At 33.2% G+C, this 16,259-nt stretch overlaps 3 protein-coding genes across 4 annotated transcripts; 1 reads left to right on the top strand and 2 right to left on the bottom strand.

Moving 5' to 3' along the window:
• Nucleotides 1-102: 102 nt before the first annotated feature.
• Nucleotides 103-1,998, bottom strand: LOC137817033 (UDP-Glycosyltransferase superfamily protein). Its single transcript, XM_068620245.2, has one exon. It carries the CDS (start codon nucleotides 1,796-1,798, stop codon nucleotides 353-355), a length of 1,446 nt encoding a protein of 481 aa, XP_068476346.2. The 5' UTR covers nucleotides 1,799-1,998; the 3' UTR covers nucleotides 103-352.
• Nucleotides 1,999-5,379: 3,381 nt separating this feature from the next.
• Nucleotides 5,380-9,632, top strand: LOC137817042 (ZIP metal ion transporter family). The gene is made up of 13 exons (XM_068620256.2): nucleotides 5,380-5,748; nucleotides 6,094-6,152; nucleotides 6,309-6,401; nucleotides 6,513-6,602; nucleotides 6,738-6,819; nucleotides 7,083-7,138; nucleotides 7,288-7,344; nucleotides 7,574-7,614; nucleotides 8,308-8,375; nucleotides 8,685-8,741; nucleotides 8,831-8,948; nucleotides 9,247-9,292; nucleotides 9,379-9,632. The coding sequence occupies exons 1-12, from the start codon at nucleotides 5,685-5,687 to the stop codon at nucleotides 9,290-9,292; spliced, it is 831 nt and encodes a 276-aa protein (XP_068476357.1). The 5' UTR covers nucleotides 5,380-5,684; the 3' UTR covers nucleotides 9,379-9,632.
• Nucleotides 9,633-12,380: 2,748 nt separating this feature from the next.
• On the bottom strand, nucleotides 12,381-15,678 carry LOC137817035 (IRK-interacting protein). 2 transcript variants are annotated; one of them, XM_090302489.1, is made up of 3 exons: nucleotides 14,596-14,758; nucleotides 14,229-14,512; nucleotides 12,381-13,961 (listed from the first exon to the last, which is right to left on the bottom strand). In XM_090302489.1, exons 1-3 carry the CDS (start codon nucleotides 14,741-14,743, stop codon nucleotides 12,459-12,461), a joined length of 1,935 nt encoding a protein of 644 aa, XP_090158615.1. In that variant the 5' UTR covers nucleotides 14,744-14,758; the 3' UTR covers nucleotides 12,381-12,458. The 2 variants fall into 2 exon arrangements, with proteins under 2 accessions (XP_090158615.1, XP_068476349.2); XM_068620248.2 differs by having other exon boundaries at nucleotides 14,229-15,678.
• Between the last annotated feature and the right edge of the window lie 581 nt (nucleotides 15,679-16,259).

Below are 16,259 nucleotides of genomic sequence, written 5' to 3'. Positions count from 1 at the left end.
TACTTTAATTATAAAATTTATCAAATTTGTAATTTATCTTTTAAAGTTCTAAAGTTTTTTTCTTTTCAAGAGAAAGGAAAGTTGATAATGGGATTTAAAATATATATCACAACGATATTAATATCTTTCAGATTGAAATTGTGAAAATAACATTATTCTTAATCTAAAAGTTGGATGATAATTATTTTTGCATTTGTTGCAAGCAGTCACAACCAGAACTTCCTACAAACACGTGCAAAACATGTGTAACATTCACCTACAAAATTGCAACCTCGTAATAATTTAACTTCAATAACAGTGGTTGGCATGAAACAGCATAAGATTATTGTGTGAGTGTGCTCTGTTCTAGGTTTTAGGACAGAGCAGAAGATAAGAAGTGATCCATGGCCCTAACAGAAGAGCCCTTAAATCCATCTTCATCTTTAAGGGCATCCCTAATCAGATCCCTAACATAACAAGCTTTCTTCCTCATCGCAACCCCTTTCTCTGTTTCACCCATCACCAAACCAATTTTCTCTGCAATATCCTCACACTTCACTGCACTACTCTTCCCTCTCGCAACCTCCACGCAAACCCCAACCTCTTCCTCCAACAACTTGCAGTTGTAAAACTGCTCCGCCGCCATCGGCCACCCCAGAATCGGCACCCCCTCGCTCAGCGATTCCAGCAACGAGTTCCACCCGCAGTGACTCAGAAACACCGAAACCGCGGAATGCGACAGAATCTCCACCTGCGGCGCCCAATCGCGAACCACCAAACCCTTCCCCGATTCCCGAGCCCTCTCCACAAAACCCTCCGGTAACCATTCATCTTCTCTGAACTCCGAATTTATGTCGAACCCGATCGGCGGTCTCACAACCCAGATGAAACTCCTCCCGCACCGATCCAACGCTTTCCCCAACTCCATCATCTGCGAAGCGGAGATCGTGTTCATCGACCCGAAGCAAACGAACAGAACCGATTTCGAAGGCTTCGCGTCGAGCCATTCGGCGCAGAGCTTCGGGTTGATGCCGCCGCCTTTCCCGCGCGAACCGGACCCGGACAGAAGAATTGGGCCGATGGCCCATACCGGCCGGTTCAGTTTTCTCTTGAAGTAGCCCAGCCCAACCGAGTCGAACTCGTCAACCGTGTTGAACAAAACCCCGTCCGAGTTGCCCCACTCACGGAGATTCTGGTGTTGGAACACCGACCACGCGTCGGAGCCATCGGCTTCTGAGATGTTGGTGGGTAACTGCGTGCGGTGAATGGTACGCGCTTCGGGAAAATCCGGCAAAAGGAGGTGTTCTTGCGTTGGGTCCCCGCGGCGGTGGGGGAGGTGAAGCCAGAGGGAGTAGTAACAGGCGAGGCCGTAGCCGCCGCAGGCGCTGAAGATGACGTGGAAGGCGCCGAGCTCTTTGGCGACGGCGGCGGTCCAGCCGAGGAAGAAGTCGGCGACGACGAGGAGTTTGCGGGTTTTGTTTTGTACGAGGATGTTGCGGAGGAGGTCTGCGAAGGCGGGTTTGAGGGTGGTGGAGGCTTGGATGAGGCGAATGACGAGGTTGTAGGGTATGGTGTCGGTGTTCTCTGTGTTGGGAGGGAGACCGTGTTGGGAGGGAGTGAAAGGGATTTCTAGAAGCTTTATGGAAGAGTTTGGTGGAAGAGAAGATCTTAGCTTGCGAATGTTGAGTGAGGTGTTGACAATGGTGATGTTCAGCTTCTCTGTTGTTTTCTCTAACTGCAGGGCCAATGCAAGGAAGGGGATGATGTGCCCTTGGGCCATGAACGGGAACAGCACCACCTCTTGCTTTTCTTCTGCCATTGCTTTTTCTTCCACCTGCAACTCTTTTTGACCATTCAAGTGGTTGTTACTTGTTTCAACACCATTGCTAATTCAGTCATCTAAAATACTAGAACCTAACCACGGGTAACCAATCAGATAAGAATAGAAAAAACTTTTCCTACCAAAAGAGTAATGTTAACAAAATATTAATGATAAATTAAAACCCATATTATTTAATATTTTAATATTCTTTAATTATAAAATTGTTTTTTATTTTATATATTTATATTTAAATCTATCAGTTATATACCATTTTCGCTATGGTCAAAGGTCATTTTCCATAAGAAAAACAAAAAAACAAACATCTATAAAATACAAAGGATCATTTTCCATGAGAAAAACAAAAACACGTACATCTATGAAATATAATAAAAGAAAATTAGTACAAAATTAATAAAAGAAAATTGCAAAACAAAATATTCGAAAATCTAGTGTTCGAGAACTGACAAACGGGAATGTTTTCGGATTTTGGTTGAAGGAATATGTGTAGAAAAACACGGATACTTTAATTTCACTGCCTCTATGCATCCACAGAAAATATTATTAAATGTTTATCACCGCTTATTTGAAATTTATATTTAAATATCAAATTAATTATAAAATTTATTAATTTTCATTAATATTAATATTATTAAATATTAAACCTAATCAATCATTTAATCTTTAATAACGTTTTTTTTTATTAATTTGTAATCGTGTCATTTAAATTTATAATTATGTCATTCAATTTATCTTATTGATATTTTTATTAAATTTATAATAACATTAATTAATTTATCTTTATTAAATTTATGATAATGTTATTTAATTTATTTATAGTTAGACATTCATTTTTTTTATTAAATTTATCTCTAGTTAACCAGTTTTCTTTACTAATTTATATTTTTGTTATTTTTTTATATACTAACTCATGTCTAATTATTCATTTAAAGTTCTTGCATTGATTAATATTTTATTTTGTATTATTTTAAGCATAATTTTTTAATAATTTGAAGAAATATATAAGTAATAATAAAAAATAAATTAAATATTTTTTAATGAACTTGGGTAAAAAAGAAAAATACTTATATACTCAATTTATTATCTATTTGAATGATGTGTAGTAGGGGTGGTAAAGTGGGGTGGGTCGTGCGGGCCAGCCCGCAGCACGCGGTAAAAAACACGAGGCGGGCTGACGTTTTCAACTCGCTGACCCGTATTAGTCCACTCTGCATAACTCGCGGGTTGCGCGAGTTAGTAGCGGGGCAACGCGGGCTGGCCCGCTAGCCCGTAAAAAAAAAAAAAAATTGATTGACTTGACAACAATGGTCCAGTGGAGGAGTGACAACTTTGAATCAAAGAAAATTAGGTTTTCATTCAAAACACAACGCAGTTACGCTGTTCCAAAAAACACATACAACATATGACGCACTTTTTTTTTTTCAGTGTCGTCGCTCGCTACTATCACTCCGCTGCTGCACACCGCTACTGCCTCCACTCTTCCTCTATGTTCCAAAAAAATAAAAAATAAAAGCGGACCAACCTGCAAGCTCGTGGGTCATGAAAACCAGTCCGCATTTTGTATGCGGGGCGGGCCAACCCAGCCCACATTTTGTGGGTCTAGGGAGGGGCGGGGCACGCCCGCTTTGCCACCCCTAGTATGTTTAAATTAGTAGTTAAGATAAATATGAAATATCTTATGTTTATTGAAAAAGTTTTAAATTTTACTACAATAAGTTGAGACCAGTTTAATTGTTTGTGTTTAGGAAGTTGTACTTTGGTGAACTCCAAGATGAAAGACAAGAACATGGTGAGGTATAAGGAATTATTTATCAAGCAGTGAATATTTAGATAATTTATAATAGCAGTCTAAACTAGGATATTTATAAGCTAAATTTTGGATTATCTGATACCTACTTAACATCAACAAGGTTAAATAGTATATATATATATATATATATATTTTTGATAAATGACTATTATTACGAAGAAAAATAATTATTTACAAATGTTTTTAATAAAAAAAAAACACTTAATTACCTGACCATTTCCCAAGTAACTATTGATGCTCCTAGTGGGTATTCAAAGGTGGAATATGAGTCCATATATTTAATAAAGTGAGATTAACTCTTATGGTGGTAGGTCAAATTATAAACCCATCCCTTGCATTGCATATTAAGTTTATTAAAATAATTATTTAAGAATTATAAAAACTTGACTTTTTTGTGTTTTATTTATAACTAGAAATAAAACCTACTTAATAAAGTTGTTTATAAAAATTTAAAGAAACATTCTCTGTAATATTGACTTGAGGAGAAATTGATTTTAATATTTGTAGGATATATAAAATATACATATAGTCATATATATATATATATATATATATATATATATATAAAACGTTTATTATTGTGAAAAATTTATATGTTTTTATACTGTGAATAATTATAAGGATCTGTTGACATTCATTTATATTTATAAAGTTATGTTATGACTAATGTTTTCTTTAAAAACATATTACTTAAAAAAAATTATTTTTCTAATTAAATAACAAGTATTCATGTAATAATTAGGGTGTTATAATCTACTAATTAGAGGAATTGATCTGATTAAGAAATTTGAAGGGACATATTTGGGAAAGTTGAAATATACTAATAGCTAATAATATTGCATCACATAAGATAAGTAAATACATAGAAACTATGTTTCTTTTTTTATAGCAAATGCAAAAGATTCTTTCTCTTTTATATATTTTTTTCATTCTTTCCTCCAATACATGGCAGTGAATAGAGTGTGCAATGAATCTCTCTCCAAATCATAATAAATAAAATTAATTGTTATTTATAAATAAATTTAATATTGGGCAGGTGAAGTGTACGGATTACAATGTTTAACAAACCATGTATCAAGTGTGTGCCTAATGCAATTAAAAACCACGAAAAAAAATAAATAGTTGAAATATGGATATAATTTAATATATGACTGATAAAATCTTAATTATTTTCACCTTTTAATTACCAGTTGTCATAATACTATTTTAAAAATATACAAGAAATTGTAAAAGTAATTTTTTATTTGTTATAATAATTATTAAAAGTAAGTATCTTAAAATTTCAAATAAAGTTAAAAATAATTTGATATTTTTTTTGTAAGATATTAAAATATTAAAAATTAATTTTAAAATCTAACCAACTTGTTTCTTAACAATCCACTTAACAGGTTATGAAAATGTTTAAAAAGAGTATTAAAGAAAATATTGCAAATAATTTATTAATATACTTTCAAGATTTTAACAACTGGTTTATTTATTATAAAAAGTAATCTACCAACATAGACTAAAGTGAAATGAATATATTAATTAAAAAATAAAAGGAATAATCCATCTCTTGCTTTATGTTCACGCAGTTTTCAAATTAATACAAAAATCACAGTAAATACTATCCATAATTTTATAATAAAAGAATTTGGTTATACTTTTATTTAATTTATATATTATCATCAGTGCAATTTTTTTTTTTTTAAATTTGTTTAAATTTAAACAAACTAGAGAGTATACTATTGAATTTTAGAAATTAGTGATTATTTTGGTGTACATTTTTTTCGTGAGCAATGACGTTTCGGTTGATTAAAGATCAGTTAGGAGCGTTTTTTCAACCCTGCATTTCCAATTAAACGGAAAAAGTAAATATTAATTTAACATAAAATAAAAAAAGATAAATGCGGCGTGGTTCATCCATGGGTAGTGGTGAGTTGAGTGAGTGGGTATGTTATCATCATCACTGCGTTCTGTTTCTGGAAATTACTTCATAAGAATCGTTCCTTCGTTCAGTTAGGTCACACAATCGAAGAGAACCCTAACGCCAAATTCACCTGACATTGTTGAGGCATGGATTCTCAGGTTGCCGTAGCTCTTGCTCTTTCACTTGTTGGTGGTGTCAGCACTTCTATCGGTACAATTCTCTGATCTTTCACTTACCTTCGTCGTTCCTATTGTGTCATACATTGTTAGTTTAGACCTATTGGTGAGCCAGTGAAGTCTCTTGGATTGATCATTGTTGTTTCAATTGCTTATTTACTGTGTTATTGTCGCAAGCATGTTGCACACTGTTTTTCACACTTTCACAATACTAATTACCACTTCAATTGGTTATTTATTTATTTATTTGTGTTAGTTCCTGCTCTTGATGAAAGCTTATCATCAGTTGTTTGCTATCTATTTGTGTTTTGAATTTGAAGTATATTTTCGTTGAGTTTTTGTGTGTAATTGTAACTAGTTGTTGTTTGTTGTGAAACAGGTGCACTTGTTGTGATTGTTAATCAGGCTCCCAATTTGAAGATGCTTGGGCTACTACAGGTGATTTTAGTTGGTCACGAATTTGGTTTTTAATTTATGAGACTGTATTGATTGATTTAGAATCATCATTATACCCCTCTGTTTTTAAATTCCATTTGTTGGTTGGCTTACTCAAGTATTCAAGTATGCTTTCTGAAATGATTCCACTGCGTGAAGGGTTTTGCTGCTGGTTTGATGCTTAGCATATCGTTCTTTGATTTGGCTCACAATGCTTTGAACTCACTGGGCTTCTTGAAAGGCAACCTTTGGGTAGGATATGTGCTTCTGAAATCATCATAAAGTAGCAATAATTCTGTTGTTGTATCGTCTTCTCTGATATTAGTTGTTCTGAGCAAATGTTCTATCTTCTGATTCATGTAGTTTTTTGCTGGGGTAATATTCTTTGGTATTGTGGCCAGTTTTATCCCAGAGCCAACTCTTGCTCCCACTTCTGATGTGAAAGGCAAAAAGGTTTTTAATGAACTTGTTCTTACAAATAACTGCTGCCTCTGTATTATTGCTTTTTCAAAGTGGCATTGGAGCTGCTATTTATAATATCTACATAGATAAATATTTTGATAGATGTGATCACATGCTTGAAATTAGAAAAAGGGGGATGAAGGAGGCAAGGATACTTTGAAAAAGCATCGCCGACAGGTTTTATTCAGTGGAATTGTTACAGCCGTAGGTATGAATGTGATATGAACCCTTTGTCTGGGTACTTTCAGACCTATTATTTTTCATACAACGCAATTCTTTCTGGAACAAAAAATACAAAAATATTAGAGAAATATGAAAATTATTTTTCTTTTGTATTTCTCGGAGTTTGGTATTCAGTAGTTAAAAGTTGCTTGTGAGACTTGATGAACTTCAATTATCACTTTTCTTTTTCTCTTAGTTTTCACTGCTTCACTGAGTTCTACTTGTTAACTTCTTTTGGGCATTTCCCAGGCATAAGTTTGCACAATTTTCCAGAAGGAATGGCAGTGTTCCTAGGATCCATGAAGGTATATGAGCTTATTGATTGCATCTGCATATTGTTCTGTCCCATTATCATTAATTGTTGAAGCATTACTCATGTCACGTCCTCCCTGATATACTTGTTAACGTCGTCTCGTCATGTCAATTTGATGTCTGTGATATGCTTTTTCAACAGGGCCTCCGTGTTGGCATCAACTTAGCATTAGCCATTGCTCTGCACAATATCCCAGAGGTATAAACTTTCATCTTGTGATGAAACCTGTTTACTCTAGATACAGTTAAATTAATAATGAAGTAATTCCTTATAGTCCTTGATGCTTTCTTGTCTTTATATTATATATTATTTTTATTCTTCAATATTTGAAGTTTGACATCTTTTACCACCCCTCATTACATCCTGAAAAAAAAATTTAAAATGCACCTTAGGTCTTATTGTAATTTAACGATGTTTTGTTTTCTAGGGTGTTGCTGTTGCACTTCCTGTTTATTTTGCAACACAAAGGTAATAATGATTTTAAGGGCTCTTGTTGGTTCTAGTATCAGTTGTACTTACATTTCACAAATTATAGTGGTTATAACTTATATTCAAGCGTACAGGGTTTATGTTCAATCTACTCTGGCTGAAACATGCGCCTGAAATATTGAATCATACATATAAAAACAGACAGATAGAGGGAAAGTATTCAGTTGCTCTGAGTAGATGATTCTGCAATTGTTATCTCAATTGTTTGTGCTTATGTATATGATTAACATTTTAGGTTTATTTATTTATGTCCCGTAGTGGTCATAGTGTATGATGGTGACAATAGAGAGGATGACTATTTTGTGAACCAAAGGCTATTTTGTGGCGATAATGCTATAGTTTTATTGTGGAATTTATTTTCTGTTCACTTTTGATGCAAAAGAAAAAGAGACTGACGTAAGGTCAAGAAGCTTGAGGGTGTTTTTGCATTTGAATGCTAGTACCTATATATACAAATCAAGATAAATTCTTACGAAAATTGAGTTACAGGATTTAAGGATGTGTGCATTTGCAAATCTTGGCATACTTGGTGTCCTTCTTTTGTGGTATAACTATTGCTGGAATAATTGGTTAATCTCAAATCTTGATTTTTGTTGCTATGTTAAATGAAATTGTTATGCAAATAACTATGTTAAATTGAATAATAACCTGTTTATCATGGATGTATCCTAGTAAATGGCAGGCGTTCAAATTAGCAACACTTTCTGGCTTCGCCGAACCCCTGGGAGTTATAATTGTAGGTATATCATCTGATATGTTGCTTTGCTCAATAGACTTTAATTTTATTTTTAAAGAACCTGAAAGCAAGAATTAGAGTGATGTGGTATTATAACAATGATGAAGCATGGTATGCTTCAATATTAAGGTATGCATTACCCAGTTAAAGTGTTCGACCTTACCCATTGAATCTCTCTCTGTACTCCTCTAGAGTTGGATTTTATGTTTTAATTATGTACATTCATTATTTTTTTGGCACTTCAGATTTCTTACATATATCTTTGAATTGGGTGGTCAAAGTAATTGTGATGATTTATTTTCTCTCACTGTAGCCTATCTATTCCCTAGCAGCTTAAGTCCTGAGATTCTGGAAGGTTTACTCGGATCAGGTATGCAATGATACAGGATCTAGATGTCACGATGAGATTTTTAGAATTTATGTTATTATCCAGATTTATTCTATGATGATTAATTACAGTTGGTGGAGTTATGGCTTTTTTGACCCTTCATGAAATGTTGCCATTGGCTTTTGATTATGCGGGACAGAAGCAATCTGTTAAGGCTGTCTTTTTGGGGATGGCTTTCATGTCTGCAAGGTCAGAATCTTACTTGATGAAATAGTTTTTCAAGATCTGAGGATACATTTTCTTTTATTATTGCTACGTAGGGAAGATATTTAATGCCTATTCCACTTTCACATCTCTATATATTAAAGTGAGTAAATTACTATGCATATTAATTAGCTACTCGTAGTGTTATTGTGGAGTGCAGACAATGGTAGCTCTTTAGTATCAGATTTGGTACAAACACGTCAAAACATTATTTTTAGAACTTTTGTATCTGTCACCTTCCTGCTGTTGAGTTCTCATGTCGTTAATATTACTGGATGTGCAGCCTATATTTTCTAAGTATCAGTTTACCCGAGGACTTGAGCTTGTAGGTGAGAACAACCTCTCTTCTCTTTCCTGAATGTCACGATTTCAAGTCTCATTGTTATGTGTCTCCTGATTCTATCACTCGTTGCAGCAAAATTCCTTCAGAAGGGTTCCGAGAGTGCCCAAGGACAATAATGCACAGTTCATCTGTTTAGGATAGCAATCAATCAGACATCAGTGTAGAGGGATGCAGTCCACCTATGATTGTGGATTCTCCTATAGACTAATGTACAAAAATATAAGAATAAGAGTATCCTTCAATTCTTTAACCGACCCATCTTGTATACTGTATCATCATCGAACTCATCAACGAAGGTTGGACTTTAAATTCACAATTTGCTGCTACTGTGTTGTGTCAATATATTTCGATCGTGTGTTGTACTACTCAATCACAGAACATAAATATGAATGTTGATGAGCAGTAAATAATATCATTTTGGAACCAAGCATTTAATTTCTTAATTCTAAAGGGTTATTGAACAAAGTTAGCAAAATTATTCTAAAAAAAGTTAACATAGCATCTTAACTGAAACAACTCCATGTTTGTTGACTAGGAAAGTCTTTTAAACAAATATTCCCCTCCCGGGAAGCTTGAATTGAGTAATTAAACAAACTCTTGGTTGCTATTAAATGCTATTCACACAAGGAATATATATTAATAATACAATGCTTTCGAAAGTAGTCAATTATAGCTTCAGAAGAAATAGTTAGCGAATTTCAAACTCAAAAAATTACTGAGACTCAAAAAATTACTACCACAGAGAATTCATTATAATATAAGGGTCACAAAACTACAAACGCATATAAATATAAGATAATAGGTTAAATAAAATTTATTATATAAATTAAATCAACAAAGTTATATTTTGTTTATGTAGGTATTTTTTTCTTAAATTTGTAAATAAGTTATATAAGTTTGATAAAATTTGTATTATGATTTGAACACTTTTGCTTAAAAATATTTGAATAATAAAATGCTATTTTTTAATATTTTCATTACCACTATAAGTTAAATTCATGTATATATAAAGAGAAACCGTTTACTGTATCTTATTGAAGTTAACACACATTTTCCCTTTACACAACATAAGTGACAGTATATAATGTTGATTAAAAAACGATATATTATAATATCCTTTCATATCTTATTTATCATAATTTTTAGTTTGTTTTACATGCAAAACTAATTTATCTTTATGTACAAATTTAAAAGTAAGTTTTATGTTAAATTTTCTTTTTAGATATAAACATGTTTTTTAGTATCAGTGCCCCACTGATTTTATTGATAACCAATCTCTCTCAAAAGATCTGATCACTGTACCACAAATCTTTTATTCATACTTAAATTATATAGCCACAATTATGAAAATTAACTACACTTAATTTTAAAGCAAATAAGTATAAAACCTCTAATAATCAGGAAATAAATTTTCAACTGTATAATTTGGTATAAGTGTACTTATTAATTTTTTGCTCATGATAATTAAGTCCAATATCAGAAAATAAAAATTGCTTCAATTAAGATAAAATTTTAACTCCAATCTTTTTTCTTCCTTTGTAAAAATGGAGTCAGTTTTAAGATATACTCCTCTTTTTTGTTATTAATTTATTCTTAAGAGAAGCCAAATTACCTGTGAACAAAGAAATATTGATTAATTTTAGGAAGAGTAAACCAAATTAAGAACTCATAATAAAGATTCTTTCATCATTTACGATGTTACTATCATATCTCTGTTGAGAGCAGCTTTTTTTTTCAAATCTGTCGTCACCATCTCTGCATCATCACAGTCTTCCTTCTGACAAACCTCCACTTCAACAATGAAAAATGTTTACTTCAACAATCATTATTTTCAACAATATCTTCTGTACATAATTCACAATTACAGAAAACTCAAGTCTGTTTTACAGTAATCTAACTTGAATATGTTGAGAATGTTCTTTGTTTGTTAGACTAACTTTTATAATATGTTTTCTTTTATTTAAGTATGAAGAAAGATGTTAAGCAAAGAAAGGATAGAATATAATAAAAAGAAGTTGATTTACTAATAACATTTTTCACCTTCAAGTTAATAAAGGAATAAAAAAAATAAAAAAACTGAAAGTGAATTTAAATTATATATATATATATATTAATTATAAGATAGTTAATTGAATATCTTATATGCATATGGGTACACAAGGTTTTCCATTAGAATATAAATTAACATGTGAATAATTATTATAGTTGTTGTTTATTGATATTTAATGAGAGGTTTGTATTATGAGTCACTATTATTTAAGATAAAATGAAAAATACCACCTGGATAGTGAGTTCTCACAAGCCCCCCAAATAAAAATAAAATAAAATAAAATAATATATATATATAATTGAAATGGTTATTTTCCTAAGAGTTTTCTTAAAATTCATATCAAGATATTTGAAAATATAAAAGTTGATAAATCAAAGTTATATAATATTTGGATAATATATTAAGATAATAAGAAGTAATTTTTTACTTGTTTAGAAACATTGCATTGTCATTATCTTGATGATTTCATACATTAACTAAACATTTAATAACATAAAGTATGTAAATAATTTATTGGATCTCTTGTGTCCTTGTTAATATATATATATATATAAATGAAAATGTGTAAAGTATTTTTCAATAATTCATAAAAATGAACTTTTTATCCATAGAATTTATGAAATCATTATGAAATCTTGAGAATTCATTATATCATTTAAAGATTAATATTTTTCAAATGTATTATAAATAAATAAAAGGAAATGGTAGAAACTTGGTAAATAATTTAAAAGAGATTGAAGACTAGAGAAAAGTTTCACTGATCCAGCAGTGAATGCAATTTTTTATTTACCTAAATTAAACATCTTTAAGCAAAACCTGTATGAAAGTTCTCTCCAATTTTTTAATAATACTAAAAAAAATTATTAAATAAAAACCAATTTTAGATAAAATAATTAATATAAAATAATTAATTATAAAATAATTAATCAAGTATTTTGGGTGGGGAAGGTAGAATTATATATACATAATGAACCTCCTCATTATAAAAGCAGCAAGAATGTAAATAGTAATAGGTGCAAAAGCATTTTGAAGGATCATTCATTATTACTGCATAGTTACAAACTTACTTAAAAAGAAGGGAGAATCTGAATATAAAGTTAGTTTAGGGTGCAGATTTGTGCCTGCAAATAACTCTACACCTCAAGATCCTATCCTGAACATAGAACCCTGGCATCACCATGATCTTAACCCGGCTTGGACCTTGTGATCTCTGTCTATCAGTCACCAGATCCTCCATAAAGTGAGGATCAAAGCTTCTATTCTCTTCAACCCTTAAAATTCCCAATGAAGGGTTGAAAGAAAAGGCCAGCAAATGTAGCAACCATATGCACTTTGCTGCCACAAAGAAAGCCTGAAGCAGTTGCTCAGGCCAAGGCCTAGTCCAATTCAGTGTAGTGATGATGCAACTCATTTTCTGGTCGCAGAATTTGCTAAACTCTTCACTGTAATACTTAGTGCCCTTTCTGAGCACCTCATTCCAGCTCAAATTCCTAAGTGCAACAAAGGATGAGAATTGTGCTTGACGATCCTGTCTAGGGTCTAAGAGTTTTGTGCAACCATTCTTTAGGAACACACTGTTCTCAAAGTCTTGGTAGAATGACTGGTTTATGAAGGCTTCAAAATGGTATAGAACTGCCTTTGAGTATTTGGAATTCAAGGAGAGTTTATATGGTTGAAGGAGCAAGTTCAAGTTGTCCATCAAAGAATGATCGGTTTCTTCAATCTGGCATATAAGGGTCTTGCAGAATTGCTTCACTGATAACCTTGATTCTGACACTATCTGCAAGAAGCCCTCCACCATAACATCCTCACCCACAGGAATCAAATTTTCCCCATTTCCATCAAAGGGTGTTCCTCTATGGGGAGAGTTGTTAAAATTTTCAGAATGTGTGGTTTCTTTGGTGAAAATTGCTTGCCTCAAAGCTTTCTTCAACTCTTCACAATAACTCTCCAAATACTCAAGTTTTTGTTTCAGGTCCCCCAGTGAAGATCTCATCTCAGAAACTTCCATCAAGGCAGCATCTCTGCTGTCATTTGCTTCCATCAGTTCCCTCTTCAGTGACTCAACTGACATTATTCTCATGTCTTTGACAACCTGAGAGACTTCCTCAGATTCTGTTCTAGCTGGGGAACTCACATTCTTATGCTTCTTCTTGAACTTAGGGAACAACCAGGAAATCACCCCTTTATGTTTTGGTTGGGTTTGAAAAGAAGCATGAGAATCTGTGAGGGGGACAACAATGTTGGAGCTCCTACTGATCCTTGTGTTCTCATATTCGGTAGTTATGACAGCAGGATTGCACCTATTGCAGGAAGACACAGGCCTCAGGTCCCCTGAACTCTTTCTCCTCCTGAATTTGAAGTAGTCATTTGCAGGCGATGTTTGGAGAACAGTGATATGATTTGCACAAGAACCACTCATAGATTTGCTATCATCAGAAGGACACATGTGAGAGTCATGATTGCCAAATCCAAAAGGTAGCCCCTTTCTTGAACTTGATTTCTCCTTGTAATCTGAGGGTGCTCCAACTACCCCATTCTCATCCCAACTCTCTGATATTGTTCTGCTCCTTGTTAGGTTCTGACGTGTCTCCTCTTCATAACTCTGCCAATGATTCTCTAGTTTAGAGACTAATTGTTCAACATTAAAGCAAGCATGCATGATCTATGCCTCCAAATGAAAAAGCAAGATAGAGCAGAACTCCTAAAAAGTTGAGTACTTGAGGCACAATTTTTAATGTTCCATGAAAAGCAAAAGTGCTAAAAGGAAAAGGTCAAACTCAATTCTGGCTTTATGTTTTCTTTTCAACATTTCATGCATAGTCTACACAGTTAAATGCCAAAAATAATGATGTAAATTACATATTCTTACTGGTGTGAAAACAGGATAATCTTGGACACAGAGGTGAGAACCAGTGGAAGGTGATGGGAATCTAACGTTGGTTGTGCCCGGACTACTTCCTTGTGTTAATGCAGCATGAAGGGCCCTTAGTTCCACTGCTTTGGCTATGGCAGTTTGGATTTCTTCCCTTGTTATCTCGGGGTTGTTGCCATTGATGCTTTGGTTGTTATGGTTCTGTAAACTTTTTGCTGTTGCAGTTGCAGCCATGAGGCACAACAGAGGAAAGAACACAGTGGAACATGTAATGTAAATGCCGAGAAGATAATATATGCACTATAATATTGATATGCTCGAAATTTTAATTTGACAACCGAAAAAAAACAAAACGGGTTTTCTGAGTGGTTGCATCCAACGGCTGGATTTGGTTTGATCACTATTATTATATCTGTGATAAGAATGAGATATTGGAGAACCAGAAAATGGAATGAGGTATACAAAGGGTCACGTCTCAAGCACACTGAACTGAGCCTTGTCTCTGTTCTCATAAGGGTGTGAGCACATGTGAAAAGGAGAGACACAGAAGTAATTTTCCTTTTTGGTAGAGATAAGTAACTTTTAACCACATAATCATTTTTTTTAAACTAAGGGTATATATAGTGTGTTTGGTTAATCATCTTTAAATCCATGTTAAGCCAAAAAGTTACTCTTTGTAGTTTTTTCATTCTTCTATTGCAGTCAAAAATTTAGAACACATAAGATCAATCTAAACTCACTGATAAATTTCACTATTTGATTTCAGTCATTGAGTTATTACTTTGAAAGTGATTTACTTGGAATTGGTCCACACCAAAGATTATACTTTTTTGACTCTGGATACATTGCAGCACTGTGAACCCAGTTTACCAAAATGCCCACACCTTAAGAAAATTACCATAAAGCAGAATTAGGTGGTATTGCTTTCTAAGCAACATGGGAAGTTCCATTTCTTCCACTATATATGCTCCCTCATCATACCTAAGCTGAAGTAATATTCAGCTTTCAATTTTGGGACATTGTCAACCAAATGTTGCTTTAGTACTCATTTACATTTTGTGTGTAATCATGACTTAGGTATGTTGCCTGCTAGAACTGTTCAAAAAGCCATCAAACACTTCCCTTGACCTGATACTGTGGTGATGAGGAGTAGGTGAATGGAAAACTAAACTAAATGTCTTAACCCCTGAAGAATATTCTTCTTCTTGTATATTAAATGCCTTACATAACACAAGTCCTTGTTATTTATTTATTTATTCCATGAAATCTTGGTGACCCTTCATGAAAATTAAGATGGTAAACCTTTAAGCTGTCCACAAGGTCACTGAGAAATTTTCAAAAATGGAAAACCAATTAGCTAATTCATGTGTTGACATCAAACTTGACTACTTAAAAGTGTTTACCATGCAGAGATAGAGATAGGGGAAGTGATGTTACATTTTGTTATGTATTTTCTTTCACATTTCATCACCAAATAGAGAGTTAAAGTGGGGTGAGGTTAAGATTGTCCAACTACTGCATTAAAAAAGCAAACAATATTGAGCCGTGCAATGGTTCAGTTTTTTGGGCTGAAAGGCGAAGGAAAAAAACCAAAAGTTCCAAAACAATCCAAAAGCTTGCAGACAAGGAATCCTACAAGACAGAATGCCACTGTGGGGACCAAGTGGTTAGCATCTTTTAAAGATTAAAATTACATAATGCCCTAGTGAGACCATATATAAGTACAAATACTCATAGGGTATTTTTGAAATTGGAGAAGGTTTTCTTGCTTGGAGTATGGAATCCTCTTACATAATTGGAATTGGAATTCCATGTAGGACAATGGAATTGTTTAATGAGGATGAGTTTGTTGAGACTGTGACCTCCACTTTTTCTTGCAATGACACTATTTTATGGAAATTATGATCCCTAAGCCTAACCAGCCAGGGAAGTAAGTAAGATTTGTTAAACAAACACATGCAAAAAGTGTCTTTTCTTGCTTATTTGATAGCATTAGTGTAGATTCCTGAATTAAATTCTTGTATTTTC

Source organism: Phaseolus vulgaris, chromosome 5 (assembly GCF_051622355.1).
Source record: "Phaseolus vulgaris cultivar YP4 chromosome 5, ASM5162235v1, whole genome shotgun sequence".
NCBI lineage: Eukaryota > Viridiplantae > Streptophyta > Magnoliopsida > Fabales > Fabaceae > Phaseolus > Phaseolus vulgaris.
Note: the sequence above shows the minus strand (reverse complement) of the source record. Positions and strands in the feature narration are given on the sequence as shown.

Excerpts from the sequence above, each read along its gene's own strand:
- LOC137817033 (XM_068620245.2), bottom strand. The coding sequence starts at position 1,798 with ATGGCAGAAGAAAAGCAAGAGGTGGTGCTGTTCCCGTTCATGGCCCAA.
- LOC137817042 (XM_068620256.2), top strand. The coding sequence starts at position 5,685 with ATGGATTCTCAGGTTGCCGTAGCTCTTGCTCTTTCACTTGTTGGTGGT. Across the intron at positions 6,603-6,737 it reads CTGATGTGAAAGGCAAAAAG|AAAAAGGGGGATGAAGGAGG; the intron begins GTTTTTAATGAA and ends GCTTGAAATTAG. Across the intron at positions 6,820-7,082 it reads TGGAATTGTTACAGCCGTAG|GCATAAGTTTGCACAATTTT; the intron begins GTATGAATGTGA and ends GGCATTTCCCAG.
- LOC137817035 (XM_090302489.1), bottom strand. The coding sequence starts at position 14,743 with ATGAGAACAGAGACAAGGCTCAGTTCAGTGTGCTTGAGACGTGACCCT. Across the intron at positions 14,513-14,595 it reads AGCCGTTGGATGCAACCACT|GCATTTACATTACATGTTCC; the intron begins CAGAAAACCCGT and ends ATTATCTTCTCG. Across the intron at positions 13,962-14,228 it reads ATTATCCTGTTTTCACACCA|AGTTATGAAGAGGAGACACG; the intron begins GTAAGAATATGT and ends AATCATTGGCAG.